The sequence below is a fragment of the Meriones unguiculatus genome, chromosome 3, assembly GCF_030254825.1.
Source record: "Meriones unguiculatus strain TT.TT164.6M chromosome 3, Bangor_MerUng_6.1, whole genome shotgun sequence".
In the NCBI taxonomy this organism is placed as follows: Eukaryota; Metazoa; Chordata; class Mammalia; order Rodentia; family Muridae; genus Meriones; species Meriones unguiculatus.
The window spans coordinates 160,278,270-160,299,645 of NC_083351.1; the positions used below are offsets into that span (position 1 = coordinate 160,278,270).

Sequence of the window (21,376 nt, forward strand, 5' to 3'; positions counted from 1 at the left end):
ATTTGCTTTTTAATATGTTTTGAACAAAAGTGGCAGTTGAGGTAATTATTCCCCGTGAAGTGTGGCAGCAGAGAGAATGTTGTACACCACATCCATTGTCCTTGGTCTGAGCATAGAACAATACTGTATTTCTAGCCTTTCCTGAGGGTTACTGAAACTCCCTCAGGAATGGTTGACTGTCAAGGTCTTGTGCATTTCTTCTCTTGGACAGAAGAGGTGATGTGTCAATGCAATACTATAATGCCCACTGGCACCCACTCTATTGCCCCCACTTTTGACTCTGAATTGAACTATGGAAATGCAATAAATATTGTTTTAAAAATGATATATTAGTATTTGGTATTCATGTAATAAATATTTATAGGAAGTAGTTTATAAAGATAAACAATTTGATCAATGATTAAAATATTAAATTTATATTGTAAGCTTTGGAAAGTGAATTTAATTAGAAAGACAAAGAAGAAAGACAAAAGGGAAAAGACAGAAAAAGAATAATTATCACAAACAACCATATATATCCTTCTTATATCCACCTATCATCTCTACCATCTATCTATCTATCTATCTATCTATCTATCTATCTATCTATCTATATCTATCATCTATTTATCTATCATCTATCTGTCTATCTACCTTTATCTGGATCTCTATCTCTCTCTATCTCTCTATCTCATTAAATATTCTAGGCCTTTTAAACATCATATCAAATCATACATAAAAGCTGGTGAGATAGATTAGCAGGTAAAGATGCTTGCCGCTAAGTCTAATGACCTGAGGTTGATCCTTGGGGTTCACGTGGTGGAAGTAGAAAACTGACTCCTACAAGTTGCCCGCTGACCTCCACAAAGCATGATGACATGTGCATGCTGTCTGATGAATATGCACAAACATGCACAAGATAAATGAATGTAAAAAAAGATAAGGTTTAGTATCTGATAGCTCCATGTTTAATTTAGGTATATAACACTTCACCACAGTACTAAAACAAAAAGCGTTTTAAAGAACAACAGAGCTGTGTTGGCATTAAAGAAAAACATTGCCCAGGAAATGACATCGATGTAAGAAGAAGAAAATGAAAAGGCCTATATATTCTGCTCTGCTTTGCTCCTTCTTTTAGGAAGAGGTTGTTGATAGTAAAACCATCTAATTTCCACTCTTCCCTGCATAGTTTTACATACTTAATAGCTGTGAAGCTCTTGTAAAGCACCTTCTACCTTCCTGTTGTGACTAGGAGATCATTAAAATGGTTAAATAGCTCAGTTACTGTTGCTCAAGTTTTGTTAAATCTCTGCTACAGTGATTCTCAGGGCGGCTGAGCATCCATGTCAATGGAATGTGCCATCTTAACAGGACTGACTTTAAATTGCAGATCAGGGGTTCATACCTTATCTTGATTACATGGGACTTGATAAATCGACCCATTCCAGAAGAACGTCGAAACACCCTAGACATCTGATACAAAAGAATTAGAGTGTTAGTCCTAAGAGACATATTATTCCATGCGTATCAGGTTTCTTGTGAAGGCCAGGCTTTTAGTTGATTTTCACATGATGCATATTGGCTTTCCACGGTGAGAAGACTAAATGTGTGTTCGGATCCTTGCAGGAATGAACTACCTTTCCAAAATGGCCAAATACACTGATCCATTGTAAAATGGGATGATTTGCACTGTCTGTGTCATAGCTCTATCGATGAAATAAAAATGGGAGCTGGAAAGATGGATCAGTGGCTAAGAGTGCTTTCACTGAAATCATAAGGATAAGCATATGGATCGCAGTGTTAGTGAGACAACCCAGACTCCTGTAATCCCAGCTCTGGGGGAGGGGTGCAGAGACAGGAAGATTATTTGGGTTTGCTGCTTTAAGCCTAGCCCCGAAAACAAGCACCCTGCCTTCAAGGAGAAATTGTGGTTCAAAGGAATAGGTAAAAAATGATATGTCACTTTATGTGATGCCTTCTTCTGGCCCTGTATGTTCACAGACAGGAATGTGTGTGCACTCACATAGATCCATAAATACACGTACATAGACCAAAAAAAAAAAAATCCAGATTTTTTAAAAATTAAATAAAATCATATCATATATTTGATGTTAAGCAAACTGCTTACAAAATAATTTTAATCTTAATCAAGTGAGTTAAAGTATGTATTATTTTAAAGTGTGTGTTGTTTTTTAAGATAACACAGTTCTAAAAACAAAAAGCCCTGCAACCAGTTTGCAGCACTCTCATAGCATCTAGTCCCCTACTGCAACCACGTTCGTTGATTTTGTCATTTATTCCTGTATCAGTATACTTGAATGACTGTAACAGCATGTCTTGGAACTCTGACACCTCACTGTGAGTCATGTCTCTGAGACATTCAGGGCCAAACATCTAATACTAGTACTGGTAATGGGTTTCACCAAACTTCACTTCATGAGCATGACGTTCCTTAGTCTTTCCAGCCTGGACCTGTGCAGGAGCCTAGATGCTTAAAGAACTTATTTCCTAAAGAGTCCTGATTGCCTGAAAAGGAGGCATGCTGAAACTGACCATCAAAGAGCACTGGCTGACCAATGAATGTCAGAAGACACAGTTCTGTGATAATTGAACTAAAGCCCACTTACAATCTAAGTCTTACGTGGTCCCATCCCATGTCCCAATTACTACACCCTCTGAGAATAAGGAGCTCCGTGTGACTGTGCCATATGGTTTCTCCCTCTTCTTGATGTCTCAGAATTGGCACAACACTCAGAAAATTCTCCCTTCTAAATATTAAACCCATTTTCGTTATGGCAGTCTAGTCATCTCCTAATTAGTACATTAGTCACAGACTAATGGCATATCCTTAGAACCCGTGTTATACGGTTCTTCTTGTTTCTGCAGTGTTTCCTCACAATGACAGCAAAACTGACATCTAAAAATAGAAACCTGAGTGTACTACACTCTTGCTTACAGACAGTATATCTCCCTCAGAGTAAGCACCATTATTATCATCCTCCTTTGTTGGTCCCATCTTCACAATGCCCTCACTTGAAAGGCCTCTCTCCCTGCCTTTGATTTTATAAAAGAAAATATGAACATGAAGACCAATTTTATAAGCTGATTACCATGAGGCATCCATTAGTAAATTAATGTACAAATAAAATATACTGTGTTTTAAATGCTCATTGGATTTTGGCCAGTCGTGTGGAAGAATGAAGTTATGTTATTTTCAGGATAATAGGTAAAACTAGAAAGAATAGAGTAAGACAAATAAACTAGACTCAGAGAGACAAATATCACATTCTTTCTAATATGTGAATCCTAGATTTAATGGATTAAATACCTTAAACATATAAACATATATACATATATGACATAAAGTAATATTGTAACTATCTGGGGAATGGAAGGGACAAGAAAGGTGAGAGGGTGGGAGCAAATAAAGGAGAAGTTATTGAAAGTGAATATGGTCAAGGTACATGACAAATGTGAATGCAAATGTATTTCTAGAACCACTTATTGTGTATACAAATATATATCAAGAAAATGTTTTTTTAACATAAAATGGGACTGAAGAAGTGGTTCAGCCATTAAAGACTAGATTCACAGCCAAAATACCAAAAAAATGTTTTAAAAGTTTGCATGAAATTACCCAAGATACAGTTCAGTCAGTATAAACTCAATGATGCCAACGAGCTTGTGAACAGAAAATTCAAAGGAAAACAAAATTATCTATTTATTTTATTTAAAAAAATGAACTATGGTCTTAGACATTGACATTTTCTGAAGAAATTGAATTCTTATTGACCTATTTGCATTGGGAACTCAATAATATGATATCTAGTCCAAACTACTAATTCTATCCTTAAGCTTCTATGAACCAACCCTAATAATAACATTGCTGGTGAGTATTTCACCTAAAAATTTAGTGTCTAAAGAGATGATATAATTATTTGATCACCTTAAATCGATCATAATTGTCTTCCCTGGCTCCAGAAAGGCAAAGAGGATGGACATCAGAAGAAGGAGAAAGGGAACAAGTCAGGAGCCTGACACAGAGGATCTCTGAAAGGCTCTGCCCTTCAGACTATCAATGCAGATGCTGAGACTTATGGGCAACCTTTGGGCAGAGTGCAGGGAATCTTAGGAATGAAGTGGGAAGCAGTAAGATCTGGAGAAGATAGGAACTCCACAAGGAGAGCAACAGAACCAAAAAGTCTGAGCACAGGGGTCTTTCCTGAGACTAATACTCCAACCAAGGACTATGCATGGAGATAACCTAAGACCCCTGCACAGAAGTAGCCCATGGCAGTTCAGTATCCAAGTGGGTTCCATTGTAATAGGAACAGGGACTGTCTCTGACATGAACTGATTGTCCTGCTCTTTAATTCCCCCCCCCCACTGAGGGGGAAACAGCACTACCAGGCCACAGAAGAAGACAATGCAGCCATTCCTGATGAGACCTAATTGACTAGGATCAGAAGGAAGGAAAAGAAGACCTCCCCTTTCAGTGGACATGGGAAGGAGCATGCATGCAGAGGGTGGAGGAAGAGAGGGTTTCGGCAGGGAGGAACCTGGTTCTCTTAGATTGTTGGCTTTTAAAACTGTTAAAGAAAAAAAATTACATTGCTTTAAACACCTAATTTTGTGGTGATTTTCCATGGCAGTCTTAACAAACTAATGTAACAAGGACCAACACTCACTGTTGAATTATATAATGCTACAGCAGATGCTATTGGCAGAGTAAAAAGTAGTTGAGCAATGAAAGAGGTCACACATCTCAGTTACTATGTTGAAACTGTGGTGGAGCTGGCCTGACAGATAAGCATGGGAATAAGGCTTGTACCATCGTGGAGCTAAAAACACTGCACTTTATATTAGGGAGAAAACGAATTTAATTCCTTAATTCAAGACGCACACGTGAGTAAGTTCCATAAAGCATAAATTTTAAATGAAAAATGCAAAGGCAGGGTTTTAAAAAGCCAATTACATAGAATCAGAAATGATTTCTCATGCAAACACAAAAGGTACTGATGAGAAAATAATAATATCAAGAACATTTTAAAGTTTAGCTCATCTGTCCATCTAAATATAGGATAACAATAATTTAAAAAGTGTCCAAGTGGGTTACATAGTCATGGGAAGAGGGACTGCCTCTGACATAATCTGATTGGCCTGCTCTTTGATCACCTCCCCCTGATGGGGAGGAAGGAGAGGAGGACCTCCCTTATCAGTGGACTTGAGGAGGAGCATGTGTGAAGAAGGAGGAGGGAGGGTGGGATCGGGAGGGAAGGAGGAAGGGACTTATGGGGGGGGGGGGGCTACAAAGTGAATAAGGTGTAATTAATAAAACAAAATTTAAAAAAGAACATGAAAAAAAAGCAAGGAACAAATGGAAAAGATCATTTCCAATACATATTACCAATGTAGGTTTATATTTAAATGGGCAAAATCATCAACAAATATTAATGGCAAGATACAATCAGCAGATAACTGTTATAAAAGTTAATAAAGAAGGAAACAAGAATTAAATCCTCAATGAAATACACACTGCCAGCATGGCAAATTTGAATAGTCAAAATGCTGAATATTGTGAAGGTTGTAAATCAGCATTTCCTATTGAACTTACCATTCTCTCAATCTGATGACTTCTTTCTATAAACTCTCTCGACGATCTAATTCCATAATTTTCTTTGTATTTGATGTTTGTGACTTGAAAAGAGGCAAGGTAATAGAATGACTTATCATCTGAAAGGCAAGAATGAAAGACCGTGAGTGATATGTGCTAGGTCCTTTGTTTCAACACTTGCTAAGTGTAGTTTTACCTAGAACAAAAGTTACCATAAAACTAAAAGATGCATTTTATAATCCTATCATCACACTCAGCCAAAACAGAAAATCCGGTTCCCAGGGAATGCCGGCTATACTACTCGATACATATTTGTATCAAACCTTTCCTACAGTTAGACATGTAATATATAATGAAAGGTCAAATGAAAGCATAGAAGTCATGTGTTTTATTCCCTCAGAGAACTGCTAACATAGAGTACACGGGGTTTTGATGACATAATTGCCCAAGTTTTTAAAAAATCTATCCTCTTCATAAATCCCACTACCACAAGCAATCTAGTTTATGCATATGTCACTGAGAGGAAAATCTACAGCCTTTTTATCAATACCCCTATCTCTCCTCCCATTTTCCTCAAATACATTCTCTATACATCAGTCAGTTCTTCCTAGAGCTGGCTTTCACTTTACATCCCTATCACAGCCCCCTCTCTCCTCTCCTCCCTGTATTACCCTCCTCTCTTTCCTCCCCCTTCCTCCCCTACTCCTCAGATAAGGGGATTCCCCTGCTCACCTATCCACCCACCCAACCCCGCTTCTCAGCTCATTAAGTCACATCAGGACAGAGCACACCCTCTTCCCCTCACCAGGTGGCAGCCTTACCAGGGGGAGTGATCAGAAAGCAGGCAACAGAGTCTATGTCAGAGACAGATCCCGGTCCTCTTACTAGGGAACCCATAAGAAGCTTGAGCTCCATCTGTGTAGAGGACCTAGATCTAGTCTATGCATGGTCCTTGGTTGGGTGCTGTCTTTGAGAACAGAAATTTGGCAATATCACTTGCCCACCTGAAGCTTTTCCATTTTCCTCATTACCACGGGAAGGAGTCCCAACTCTTTTACTTTTACACACCACATCTTTACTTGTTGTAACTTGCCTTCTTTTCTTTTTTTAAATTCTTCTCTCATATACTACTTCCTGATCTCAGTTTTTCTCTACCTCTTCCTGTCCCAGTCCCCCCCACCCCAACCAAACAAGGCATATGAAGCTGTAATGGGTACCTCTCCCCATATTAAGTAAGGATGGCGGGCTGGAAAAGACAACCCAGTAGAAGGAAAAGGGTCCCAAAAGCAGGTAAAAGACTCAGTGACAACCTTTATCTTCTTTTCTACATACTTAGAATTTGTGTTGAAGCAATAGCAAAACGGTTTGGTCTTTTCTACATTGAATATCCCCCTCAAGATTTTGCCTCTATTATTACTTCCTCTGGCAGCCTTTTAGTAGGGTGTTATCATCCCATCTTTGACATTGCCTGGAAAGGTAAATTTTATTTGCCTCAGTTGTCTCAGAGGCTTATTGCCGCTTTCTGCTAACCTAGGCCTAGTCCTGGAAGCTCCTAGCCTCTGTACAATCTAACCTAGGCCTACAATGTTTTCAGCCTCTGAGACCTACTGCTGAAAAAGCTCACCCTTACCTGTTCTTACTGAGCTCTGGCTAGCTGGTTTAACTCAGCTGTTCTGGCTCAAACTCCTCTCCCCAGCTGACTTATTAAATCTGTCTATTTTCTCAGACTCTGAATTGCTCTGCTTGGCCTCAAACTAATTTATCAATATGATCTAATCTTCTGGCTCCTTATCATTCTCTGGCTTGTTCTGTCTTCACCTGAGTTCTCTCTCTGCAACCGGTCTCTCTATTACTCTCCCATTAAAACTGCCTCCTCTTTCTCATGACCTTTTTAAGTAGCTTCCCTTTCCTCTTACTTCTCGTGAGAATTGGGCACATATTGTTCTGTCAAGTCTTTCTTGATTTGTCACTCTTTCTGCCACTCAACTAGACATCACTTTCAAAGATTGGTGTTTACTTCTACAAACTAACTTTACCTTCATTGTTTGGGATTAAAGACACATACCACCACACCTGGACCTAAACTTTTCTTTACCTGATACTTGCTGTATAGCAGGCTGGCCTTGAGCTCAGAGATCTGCATACCTCTAGCTCCTGGAATTAAAGGTGTGTTTGTATTCCAGTTGGATCACACAGACCTAGAAAATATTTGGATGTGATCTCTTGCCAGAACAGCCATGTTCTGAATTAAAATTCTTCTATAGTTGCCTATGGCTATAATTGCCTATTTTCAAGATGATATTTGGAGCATTCACACTGAGCCATCCACCACTGCACAACTATACTCCACTTTGAAGAGCTTCTGTTATGCTATCATAAAGATTTTTACATTTTTTGAGGCAGTCCCTCCACTTAGCGCTGGCTGTCCTGGAAGTTACTATGTAGACAAGGGTCTCAAATACATAGAGATCCACCTGCCTCTGCCTCCCAAGTTCTGGGATTAAAGGTGTGCACCACCAGGAATTTGAGCCCAGGGGTCTTTTCTGAGACTTGACACTCCAACCAAGAACCATGCATGAAGATAACCTAGAACCCCTGCACATATGTAGCTCATAGCAGCTCAGTATCCAAGTGGGTTCCCTAGTAAGGAGAAGAAGGAACTGTCTCTGACATGAACTCAGTGGATGACTCTTTGACCACCCTCCTGATGGGGGATCAGCCTTGCCAGGCCACAGAAGAGGACAATGAAGCCAGTCCTGATGAGACCTGATAAGTTAGGGTCAGATGGAAGGTGAAGAGGACCTCCCCTATCAGTGGACTAGGAGAGGGGCATAGGAGGAGATGAGGGAGGGAGGGTAGGATTGGGAGGGGATGGGAGAGGAGGCTACAGCTGGGATACAAAGTGAATAAACTGTAATTAATATAAAAAATAAAAATTTAAATTAAAAAATATAAAAAATAAAAGAAACTGTCAAATTGGCAAAAAAGGGAGGAGGGAGGAGGCACTATGCCTGGGTAGCACTTTGTTTTTCAAAATTACAGTTTAGTTAATCAAAATTAAAAGTTGAAAAAATGCATCAACAAAGACTTTTTACCTAAATAATCTATGTTCCACTTTGATTGCATTTCTGGTTTTACTTTTAAGATCATGAGACCATGACTTAATTCTCATTCACGAAGCAGCCCATGAGTTCATGTCAGAGATGATCCCTGTTCCTATTATTGGGGAACCCTCTTGGACAATGAGCTGCCATGGGCTACTTCTGTGCAGATTATCTAGGTTATCTCCATGGATGGTCCTTGTTTGAAGTATCAGTCTCACAAAAGACCCCTGTGCCCAAATTTTTTGGTTCTGTTACTCTCCTGTCCTCTCCAAGTCTTTCTATCTCCCCTTTCTTTCATAAGATTCCCTGAACTCTGCCCACAGTTTGGCTATGAGTCTCAGTATCTGCTTTATATTAGAATCTCAAAAAAAATAAAAGAAGTGATTTTAAAAATAACATATCTATGGTCCTTGGTTGGAGTATCAGTCGCAGGAAAGACCCATGTGCTCAGATATTTTGGTTCTGTTGCTCTCCTTGTGGAGTTCCTGTCCTCTCCAGATCTTACTGTTTCCCACTTCTTTCCTAAGATTCCCTGCACTCTGCCCAAAGGTTGCCCATAAGTCTCAGCATCTGCATTGATAGTCTGCAGGGCAGAGCCTTTCAGAGGTCCTCTGTGTCAGGCTCCTGACTTGTTCCCTCTTTTCTTCTTCTTCTGATGTCCATCCTCTTTGCCTTTCTGGATAGTGATTGAGCATTTTGGCAAGAGTCCTCCTTCTTGATCAGTTTCTTTAGGTGTACAGATTTTAGTAGGTTTATCCTGTATTATATGTCTACATGAGTGAGTATATACTGTGTGCGTCTTTCTGCTTCTGAGATAGATCACTCAGGATAATCATTTCCAGATCCCACCATTTACCTGCAAATTTCATGATTTCCTTTTTTTATATTGCTGAGTAATATTCATTGTATAGATGTACCACAATTTCTGCATCCATTCTTCAGTTGAGGGGCATCTGGGCTGTTTCCAGCTTCTGGCTATTACAAATAAGGCTGCTACAAACATGGTTGAACAAATGTCCTTATTGTGTACTTGAGCCCCTTTTGGGTATATGCCTAGGAGTGATATAGCTGGATCTTGAGGAAGCACTATTCCTAGTTGTCTGAGGAAGCACCAGATTGTTTTCCAGAGTGGTTGTACAAGTTTACATTCCCACCAGCAGTGAAGGAGAGTTCCCCTTTCTCTACAACTTCTCCAGCATGTGTTGTCACTTGAGTTTTTTATCTTAGCCATTCTGACGGGTGTAAAGAGATAGCCTAAGACCCCTGCACAGATGTAGCCCATGACAGTTCAGTCTCTAAGTGGGTTCCATTGTAATAGGAACAGGGACTATCTCTGACATGAACTGATTGGCCTGTTCTTTAATTACCTCCCTCTGAGGGGGAAGCAGCATTACCAGAAGGCCACAGAAGAAGACAAGGCAAACACTCCTGATGAGACCTAATTGACTAGGATCAGAAGGAAGGAAAAGAAGACCTCCCCTATCAGTGAACTTGGGGAGGGGCATGCATGCAGAGGGTGGAGGAAGGGAGGGATTGGGCAGGGAGGAGGGAGGGAACCACAGGTGGGATACAAAGTAAATAAAGTGCAATTAATAAAGAATTAAAAAGAATAAAATATAATGATAAAATACCACATATTATCTTTTTAAAAACAGTTAATCAAAATGTTATTTAATTCATATAAAATACTGCCTTATAAGTATATTGATAATTCTCAAAATTATTTCTTTAAATCAAAGATTTTAAGTTAGTCACAGAGTAAACTTTTGTTGGCAGTATTATTAAATATTTGCTGCAATTGGGAACTGTTAACAATGAATGATTTATTTTTCAAAACGTTTTTGTGTAAATGAGCACTGAAATTATGTTTCACAATGTGATATTAAGATTTGCAACTGGTGAACTATATATAACACGAAACTTGATTACATCATACTTACATATTAGCTGTATGGAATATGTATAACTGAATAATTAATGCAAAGTTTCCAGTTTTCACTGACTGTAGCAACAGCAGTGGATCTATGCTTCTCCCTCATTCATACTGATTTTCTCTAGAGATGTTGACAAGCTGTTGCTTGCTCAGAAATGAGTAATATCAAAAATAAAATATAACGAATAGAATGGAACAAATTGAATTTCTATTAAAATTATTTTTAAAAGCTTTAAAAAAATAACATATCTAAAGTCCATGGTTATGAACTATGAGGGTGAAGATTCATATTATTATTTTGTAATGTTGCTAATGGGTATAATTCATACCATACATAGTATCTGGAATCTGCAAAATGATGATCCAAAAACAGCTTTCTCTGACTCTTTATATTTTTTAAGCTATGTACTGTAATTAAACCATGTACAAAGCAAAATTATATTTTATATTATTTTCTCCTTCCTTTTCCTTCCTTCAAACCTCACATGTATACTGCTTGCTCTCTTTCTAAACCATGGCTTTGTGTGCATACACACACACACACACACACACACAAACACACATACACGTGCATGCACACATTTATAAATGCATAAATACAATCTACACAGTCCATATGTGACTTGTATGCATGTTTTAAAGCCTGACATTTGTTATTTAATAACCAATTGGTGTGTTCCTCTCTTGGGAGACTATTTCTTCTACACTCATCATTCTTAAATTTTCTGTAATTCTTTGTTTAGTGTTGCCATTTGGGCACAATCATCCTTTGGAATGTTGTAGAAGTAAAGATGATTGTAATATACACTTAAATCCTCAAAAAAACAATAATTATAACAGTCACTGCATTATAATACAGTGGTGCTGAGCCTTTTTTTTTTTTTAATCTATTCTGCTAATTTCTGCAATGAGGAAGTTGTACATTAAAAGGACTTTTTAGAGTTCTGTTAAAGAGAAACTAATGTCCCAAATTACTCAAGCCTGGTGGACCTGAGATTAAAACCAGGGCATATCTGTCTCTATATCGCCTCAGAAAACAACTCCTATATCCCTGGAAATAGAGTTGGTCCTGCATAGTGAGAAAGCAAGCGGGCTATCCCAAAACAGATGAACTCTCCATAGCTTTATGAAACAAGTTTTAAAATAGTTTCAAAAATTAAGTTTATGAATTTTGTGAAAATGCATTTTTACAAACTACAACCCTTTTTACCACATAAGAGATAAAACAATACAAAATTTTCCTAAAATTTTAACTATATAAATAGTTAAACATCTAGTACATAATCCCAATAAGTAAAATCAATAATTAAAAAGTCTACCCCCACTCCCCAAAAAAGAGCACACAATTTTCAAACTTGATGTTTGAAATTTCTGTTCACTTTGGAAACCATATGATATGGTTGTGACTAAATATTCTATGAACTTTTTCACTGGCAGAAAGCTTTTCTAGTATGCAGCTGATAATGGACATTTATTTATGAAGCATTCAAAAATGGAACGGGGGAGAAGAAAGGAAGAAGACAAATTATTCGATAAGAAAATGAGATAAAAATTTCAACCACAATAATAGGAAATACAAACGCCCTGCTGATGCATGGATAGGTCCTCAACACTTCCCAACATCATTGCTGATCAGGGAAACGCGATAGAAATTCAAATTGTGATGCTAATGCTACCTTTAACCAAACTAGCAATTATATAAAAGGCATGGAAATACTAATGATGATGATGATTCATGACAGTGATAATTTGCATGTCATAATAAAAAGATAAGCAGTTAATTTAAAAGGAGGAGGAGGAAGAAGAGGAAGAGGAGGAAGCAGCCACCCCAGGGTTAATACAGGTAGGGAATTTTTAACGTTTTTTACATCTTCATGTTTCCTATGCAACCTCTTGTACATGTTCACATGTGTACCAAGACATATGCATAAACATATAGTGGTTGGGGGTATTATAACATGAACAACTTTCAGTAAGCCTCATGTTCATGAATATATGAAAAGGCTTGGGGTAAATATAAGACAGTGCAAATTTATTCTTAGATAGTTCGGGAGGTCTCATGTCAGGTGGTGGGTTTAAATTTTCTGTGAAGTAGAGTCTGGTTCTTCTGGGAAGATCTGTGTTTGGTCATTTCCTAGAGTGACCTCATCCTTTGGCTCCTGGTTCCACATCATATGACACTTTCTCTCCTTCTATTTCAATGCATTCCCTCACTCAACCTGCTTTCTTAGAGGCGTCCATGAAATTGTATTTGGGACCCATACAGAGAATCTGTAATAGTATCCCCATCTCAACGTTACTAATGATGGCTGGCACATCTCTTCTGTGCAGAACATTCACAAATTCGGAAGATTCAGATGTGGGCCTCTTCGTACGCATGTCTAGCACAACCATTATGACAGTGTGTTTAAAATACTTCTAGACATTTTTTTTAAATTATCCCTTCAGTGTTTCTTTCCTGAACACTTGCAGCCTTGTGGTGAGTTGGTTCTATTGTTTTTTACTTGCTGTTTTTAAAACATAGTATCATTCTGCAGCACACACTGACAAAAACTTACAGTGTGTTCCAGGTTGGCCCTGGAAACGCTCTGATTCGGCCTCCCAAGTTCTGAAACTACAGGCATAAGTAAGGTATTATAATCAAATGCCTACTTAGTAACTTTTAGTCCACGATGTCAACAAGAAAGATAAAATTATGGGAGGCAACTTGATACGTGTTTGGCAAAAAAACAAATATTGCTAATGAGCTAAATAAAATAGAAAAGTAAACTCAAAATTTAAACATTTTTCTTTATAGATTGTTTAGTTGTGCTGTTATTGTTATGACCGGTGAGAGTCTTTAAAACTTTAAAATTTCAGTCATTTATGTTTACAACTATGCAAGTACGAAAGTAAATGAATCTTAGCTGTGTGTCTTTCTGCTCATCTGTGACACCATTTTTGCAAACAGATAGAAATCAGTTCTGAGTTTTCCATTCTCCCCAGTCATGAAACAATTTGACTTTCCTTCAGAAATGTTGGCATGTTGGCTTTAGCTTTTTAAAGGTGTTTTAGAAAAGGTTTTACCCTTTTCTGCCTCCCTTTCCCATTTTTCTCTTCCCTTCCCTTCCCTTCCCTTCCCTTCCCTTCCCTTCCCTTCCCTTCCCTTCCCTTCCCTTCCCTTCCCTTCCCTTCCTCTTTCTCTCTCTCTCTCTCTCTCTCTCATGCACACACTCTCTCTCTCCTTTATTTCTTTGTGGCATTAAGGATTTGGATCCACGTCCTAACACCTGCTAGGCAATTGCTGAATGGAATAATATCCTCAGTGTTTTTAATTCTTAAATTTTGAGGCAGAGTATATATTTGACCCAGCTGACCTCATCTCAGGGTCTCCTGAATATCTGGGATAGGATACAAGCTAGCTCTCCCTAGTCATCTTTGTCATGTTGTTACAAGCTCCCAGGGGGTGGCTCATTAACACCTTGATTATCAGAAGGGCAAGTAAAGGCATAGCTTGATGTTATTTGTCTTCATTCTGAAGAAACTTCCTCCCCTTTTTATTTTCCCTCTTCTTTGCCTACCACACATATGGTATCTACTTAAATTTTTAATATTTAGAAATGTGTAATGCAGGCTTTCTGTTCTGAGCTCACTATACTTTTACATCGATAAAATATTGTATTTACTACTTAGTGTCATCAAAATGTCAAAGTTCATGCAACAGATTGTATTCATACAATAGGAACATGACATGGATACTTACCTTCAACAACGAAGTGAGTGACAATGCCGATTGTTATCCCTATGATTGCTACAATTGCCAATGTGAAGAGAGATAGTCGTACAGAGTCCCAAAACTGTTGTTGCTTTCTTTGATATTCGATTCGTGGGTAATCAGTCTCTGAGAATTCAACTGGTCTGTGATAACAGAATGAAAAGTAACAGCCAGTCAGTAGACTTCATGATGGCTCTCTCATGTGCATTTCTTATATTGGTTCATTTGGCAAGTAATTTGTATTGCTAAGTAACACTGTATTACCCAAATCTCAGTAAGAGCAGTGAATAACATGCATCTTCCCACACCTAAACCACAAGCATAGTACACCTTTTAGTTAAGTTCTGTCAACATGATGAGTTCTTTGAGATGATGTCTGTGTGGCATACGGGCAATTGAAAAGTTCGGTTAGTGCAACATACAGGCTAAATTAAAAATTTTTATACTGTATGAATAATATTTAAACAAGGAATATTTTAAGCACAAGTTTGCATAGTTTCATCAGCTGTAATTGGTTAAAAACAAAAGACTTAAAGATTGAAATAAATCTTAAGAAGTTCTTAAAGCTTTGTTTTTGAAGTAACTGTACAGGCTGGAGAGAAAGCTCACTGGATAACAGCATTTGTTGCTCTTCCAGAGGGTGGAGCTCTGGTTTCCAGACCCAACATAGGAACTCAATAACCATCTGTAACTCCTGTTCAAGGGTATCCAACTCCCTCTTCTGGCCTGTATAGATACTGTGTGCATGTGATACACAGACATACACGTAAGCAAAAGACCCATATGCATACATTTGCTGGTGGGAATGTAAACTTGTACAACCACTTTGGAAATCAATCTGGCACTTTCTCAGATAACTGGGAATAACACTTCCTCAAAATCCAGCCATACCACTCCTAGGCATATATCTAAAAGATGCTCCAGTATACAACAAGGACATTTGCTCAACCATGTTTGTAGCAGCTTTATTTGTAATAGCCAGAGATGGAAACAACCCAGATGTCTCTCAGTTGAGAAATGGATACAGAAATTGTGGTGCATTTACACAATGGAATATTACTCAGCAAGTAAAAATAAGGAAATCATGAAATTTGCAGGCAAGTGGTAGGATCTAGAAAAAATCATCCTGTGATGATGAGGCATCCCAGAAGCAGAAAGACACACATGGCATATACTCACTTATAAGTGGATATTAGACATATAATATAGGATAATCATACTAAAATCTGTACACCTAAAGAAGCTAATCAAGAAGGAGGACCCCGGCTCAGATGCTCAATCCTCACTCAGAAAGACAAATGGGATGGATGTTGGAAGAAGGAGAAAACAGGAAACAGGACAGGAGCCTACAATAGAGGGCCTCTGAAAGACTCTACCCAGCAGTGTATCAAAGCAGATGCTGAGACTCATAACCAAACTTTGGGCAGAGTGCAGGGAATCTTATGGAAAAAAAGGGGGAGATTGAAGACCTGGAGGGGACAGGAGCTCCACAAGGAGAGCAACAGAACCAAAAAAATCTGGGCACAGGAGTCTTTTATGAGACTGATACTCCAAACAAGGACCATGCATAGAGATAACCTAGAACCCCTGCACAGAAGTAGCCCATGGCAGCTCAGTGTCCAAGAGGGTTTTCCAGTAATAGTAATAGGGACTGTCTCTGCCAAGAACTCAGTGGCTGGCTCTTTGATCACCTCCACCTGGGACGGGAGCAGCCTTACCAGGCCACAGAGGAAGACAATGCAGCCAGTCCTGATGAAACATGATAGACTAGATGGAAAGGAAGGAGGACCTCCCTATCATTGGACTGGGGGAGGGGCATAGGAGAAAAACAGGGAGGGAGGTTGGGATTCGGAGGGGATGGGGGAGAGGCTACAACTGGGGTACAAAGTGAATAAACTGTAATTAATTTTTAAAAAGGAAAGTAAATAGATAAATATATACAAAATAGTTTTTAAAAAGAAACAGCAGCACCTACAGGTAATGACCATGGTTCTTTGAATTTTATTGGTAATCCTAGCCAGAGCTCACTGCGTGTGAGCAGTACTTGATGGCACTCTAGTATTCAGGGCCCCTATGACTTTTCCCACTGACTTGTCTCAGCTTCCCTGATGCACTACTTATTCTAGGGACAGCACATCATTCAGAGCACTTCTTCCAACACAGACGTTGTTACTTGCTTAACATCTGAAACCTCAAACAGCACTCAGTGCCATGGCTTTTGTATTTTTATGAAAACATTTCATTTTATTTGACAAATATGAACATGTTCACTAATACAAAAGGGATCCTTATGCTATTACCTATGACTTCACAAACCATTGTATTTCCCTAAAGGTTTAGACGTGTACTCTGTCTTTGGATACCAGTTTATGGTACAGGAGAAAGACATGGAAACAAGTTGTTGCAGCTAAGTTATAAAAGGTTCATATAAGAAACAATGAACCGCCAGGAGCAGTGACACATACCTGTAAACCCAGAACTCAGGGAGGCACAGGCAGGTGGATCTCTGTGAGTTCGAGGCCTGCTTGGTCTACAAAGTGAGTCCAGGATAGCCAAGGCTACACAGGAAAACCCTGTCTCTAAAAACCCGAAGCCAAAACGCAGTTAACCTTTTGCAGGGATGTGACAGGAGGTTTTGATCAAGAAGGCTACATTGTTTTTTGTGTTTCTTCATTTTCTTATTGGAACAGGCACTGACCACATTGCCTGACTGACAGGGAACTCGCTGGCTTCCAACCCACGGATATCTTCAAACCTACTGGTTGATCCCTGACTCTACTTGAGAGTTCTGGGGTAAAAGGGATGTACCACCGGGACCAGGTTAGGCTACACTATTAAAACTTTGAGGAATGAAAGCTTACTAGATATTTTTTTCTTTAAAGTAAGAGAAAGAAAAGAGAAAATGTAACGTGAAAAGGAGAAACCAAAATGGTGAGATGTGAGAAAGTGCTCACTACTAATAATTAGTATCAGAAAGAAAAATACAAATAAAATTGGACTATTGCACTAAAAAAATGTATGCTCTACAAAGTGTATGCAGACAGGAAGGCTTTCCCAATACTACAGTACTAAAAGAGGACACAGTAGAATAAGTTTCTGTAAATGCATGTGTATGGGATGTTTATAATCCCAAGGAGAGCTGGAAATTTTCCTGCAGGAACTGGGCAGCCAAAATTTTAATTGGGTAGTGAATATAAGATAACTCACACAACTATGAATAGGAATGGGGATTAGGCAAAACATGGACAGGTATGTCAGGGTAGAGATCATGTTGAAGATCCAGAAGAGAGATGGCAAGTGCCTGGACAGAGGGTGCAGCCTGGGGTGGAAAGAAAAACAAAGCCAGCTCTAATCCTGAGCCTTCCTGAGTGATTGATTGGATGTGGGAACAAAGAAATGATGAGCATCTCACTTGTGTGAATGTTCAGGCAAATCACTGTGCCTCTAGGAAAGATGAGGACAATTAAAGGAAAAGAAAGTGCTTCCCATTAGGTATCAATAACGCTAATATAATGCTTAGGCCGAGCCAGCTGGAAACAATGCCTTCCCTTATTTTTGTTGGATTGCCAGTTTACCTGAGCCCAATGAAAGCAACTCTTAAGGTTGAAGCTGCACAATGCAGAAGAAAAATACCCATGTTCCCATGAGCATTGCTTTCCTTCTGACCCAAAATAAACCTATTTCCAAAATACATGACAGTGAGTATTCTTGCTTATTTAGTGTATGTACCTGGTCACTCGTTTGTCCCCTCTTCTTTATGCTTTCATTATTTCATACCTGTATTCTGACCCTTTCAAATATCATGAGTGAGAATCAATTTTTACCAAGTTCAATGTGATGATAGCTGAGCCTCACAAGATGTACCATGAAAGGGGCACTTTTCTTCTTTTATCATAGCCATATTTAATTTTGAAATAAGTTTCTTCTATCTGTGACTACTTGTTTTCAGTCTGATAGGACTCAAATAATTTCTATCCCATGAATGCTGAAGTAAGTTTTACCTCATATGTCTGTGCTGTGATGTACAGCCTGCAGGAAGAGCGGGCAGATGCCACCCCATCACTTAAGAAGTGTTCGTCACCCTATGGTTTTGATATGCATTTCTTCCTCAAGTGGTCCATTTGTTGGAGACTTGGTTTCCAGACGGTGATATTGTTGAGAGATGAATGAACCAGGAGGATGCTAAGTGATCCATGGGCTCAACTCTTAATGTCTTCCCACTGCATAACTCATTAAGGGATGGGGCCTGGTCAGAGGACATAAATCACTGGGGAGTATTTACTTGAAAGGTCTGTTCTGTTTCCTGGAACCCATGAGCTTAAAACATACGCTTTGCCGTGCAGTTTAGCCACAGTCTTTGCCATCACCACATTCCAAGAACAAAGGAGCAAGTCTACTAGGACAGACACCTCTGAAACCATGGCTCAATGCAAATGTTTCTTCTGTGAGTTGTTTATTCCAGGCATTTTATCATATCAACAACAACAACAAAAACCTAGAACACTCCAAGTAAGAAAAAGATTCTTAAAAATCCAGCAAAGTATTGGGTAACCTACTTTTAAATATTTGAGGTAATCATAATAGAAAAAACTATGTTCAAAATAGTCATAAGTATGCAATATAATTTGATAATTTGTCTATTTTATTTTATTTTAATTCATTGTTTGCTATTTTAATACAAGGCCCCATTGCATAGTTTTTAGTGTCCTAGAACTCACTATGTAGCCCAGACTAGGTTCTCCTGTTCTGGGCTCCTGAGTGCTACTATTACAGTCAAGAGCTACCCTACTCTCTTCTGGGTAATATATCTGGATAAGATATTTTCATTGGTTTATAGTCACTGTGGGTGGACATTAACTAGGCTGTTTTGTCTCTTAGTTTTTAATTTTTTCAGATCTTTGTGTGTTCTATATATTAATCCTCTGTCAGATGTGTAGTAAGAAAGTGTTATTTTTCAGTCTGTATACCAATTTGTTATATGCATTTCATACATACAACTATGATTCTCTGAGAATCCTTCATCTACATAATTGGGATGCTTTAATATCTCCCAACTCTCAAGGTTATTGTTAGGATTATATTACTTAATCATAATTAATTTTCCTTTTTTATTGTTTGAACATTATCTGTCCTCCATTTTTTCTTCCATTTTCTCCCTCATCTTCCCACCACTTTTCTCTCCTTCCCAACTTCGCGTACTCTGTATTTTAATTTCACTGAGTCTGCTTGGTGTGTCTGTATGTGTACAGGTTTAGCACCTTTATTGGAGAATGGGTAGCCTTTCAGGGACTGCGTTCCTAAAGAAAATGTACTCTCCACTCCCAGGAGACAGTTGTCAATAGCTCCTCAGATATGGACATCAGAGCCACCCCTACCATGCTAGGATTTTGTTTGGCTTGACATCACATGGTTCTTGTGTATACTGTCAGCAGCTGCTGAGTTCATATGTGCAATTGCACTGTTACAACCAGGAAGTACCGTTTTATCGTAGTAATCTACCATTTTTGGGTCTTACAATACTTCCAGCCTCTCTTCCACAGTGACCCATGTGTCTAGAGAGCAGAGGTTGAGATACAGATGTCCCAATTACTGTTGGTCACTGGGCAGTCTCTTATTATTTGTTCTTTTAGCAGTTGGAGTTCTCTGTGCAAATCATCAAAAAGAAATTTCTCTGATGAGGGATGAGCGATTATGGCTATACTGATAAGTCACTCGAAAGCAGTTTAATTTATTCCCATTTAGCAAAATATCAGTAGTATATTCTCCCCTAAGGCCTGTGAATTGTTTAGCCATAGATTTTGGTCCTTTATAACTGTACCAGGTAGGTGTTCAATCTTGTGAAACAGGCCTTAAATACGGCCAGAAAGTGATTGGTCATTCTCATAACATTTGTGCTATGGTTGCACCAGTAGACATCTCTTTCCAAGTTAGCCACAATCATAACTCACAGGGTTCACAGCCGGGTGAGATCAATTATTACTTTTCTCCTTTGTTAGCATGCAAAGTACCTTCCAGCACTATGAAAACTGACTGGTTCTAATGAAGCCTCCAGATCAGAACCAAATTTATTTCTCCATGTTTTATGACTCAAGTATGTGCTATCTTCATCAATAAGATCTTAACCACCAAATTCTAGACAGTAACCAAGAACAGTGACAATAGCGTGTAGCATTTAAGGCAAATGGCACCCTACTGATCAACAACTGCAAAAAAGGTACCAAAATTTCTGGCACTGGATTTACATTGTTTTGTTTTGTTTTTGTTTTTGTACTGTTTGTTTGTTTTATAGTTTTTCAAGACAGACTTTCTCTGTATAACAGCCTTGGCTGTCCTGAAACTCTCTTTGTAGACTTGGAACTCACAGAAATCCGCTTGCCTCTGCCTCCCAAATACTGGGATTAAAAAAAAAAAAATGTGCACTACCATGCCCAGCCAGCACTGGGTTTTTTATTTGATAGCTTATTGTGTCTAAAAGAAACATTGACCTACTGTCATAGGGTACCTTCATTTGAAGAACAGTATGTCAAAACATTATCTTGCCCTGATGTAAGCCCTGATATAATATTACTGCCTTTTATATAAGTTAATAATAATAAGCAAGAAATGAAGTCTATATACTAGCTCTGGGAGAAATTGTTTATATGCAAAACCTAAGTATTGTTGAGAGTATTTCTTAAGACTCAAACGATTTTTCAACCTGATCAATAAAAATAGTTACTGATAAATTGACAAAGAAAACATACATATATGCACACACACACACACACACACATATATGAATATATAGTGAATAAGAAATAGATTCAAGATTTAGGAAAAACTGAGAGGTTACTTTAATGGTGGCAGAAGTCGGATTTGGTTCAGCTGATGGCAGTGGGATTCTCTTTGGCAGGTCTCTTTCTGTGGTGAAGTCGTCAGCAGTACTTAAAGAAACTAGTAAGTAGAAAGGGGAGGAGGAGCTAAGAGTCACCATCATCATGAATGAAAAGGGG

General features: G+C 38.6%; 1 protein-coding gene across 1 annotated transcript in view; it reads right to left on the reverse strand.

Moving 5' to 3' along the window:
- Positions 1 to 21,376, reverse strand: part of LOC110565587 (transmembrane serine protease 11F) — a 57,531-nt gene that overhangs the window by 15,795 nt on the left and 20,360 nt on the right. Inside the window, exons 3-5 of the mRNA XM_060380842.1 lie at positions 14,373 to 14,527; positions 5,594 to 5,712; positions 1,385 to 1,452 (exon numbers count right to left, since the gene is read on the reverse strand). Of these exons, the coding sequence (XP_060236825.1) occupies positions 1,385 to 1,452; positions 5,594 to 5,712; positions 14,373 to 14,527 (342 nt within the window). The remainder of the gene's footprint in view (positions 1 to 1,384; positions 1,453 to 5,593; positions 5,713 to 14,372; positions 14,528 to 21,376) is intronic.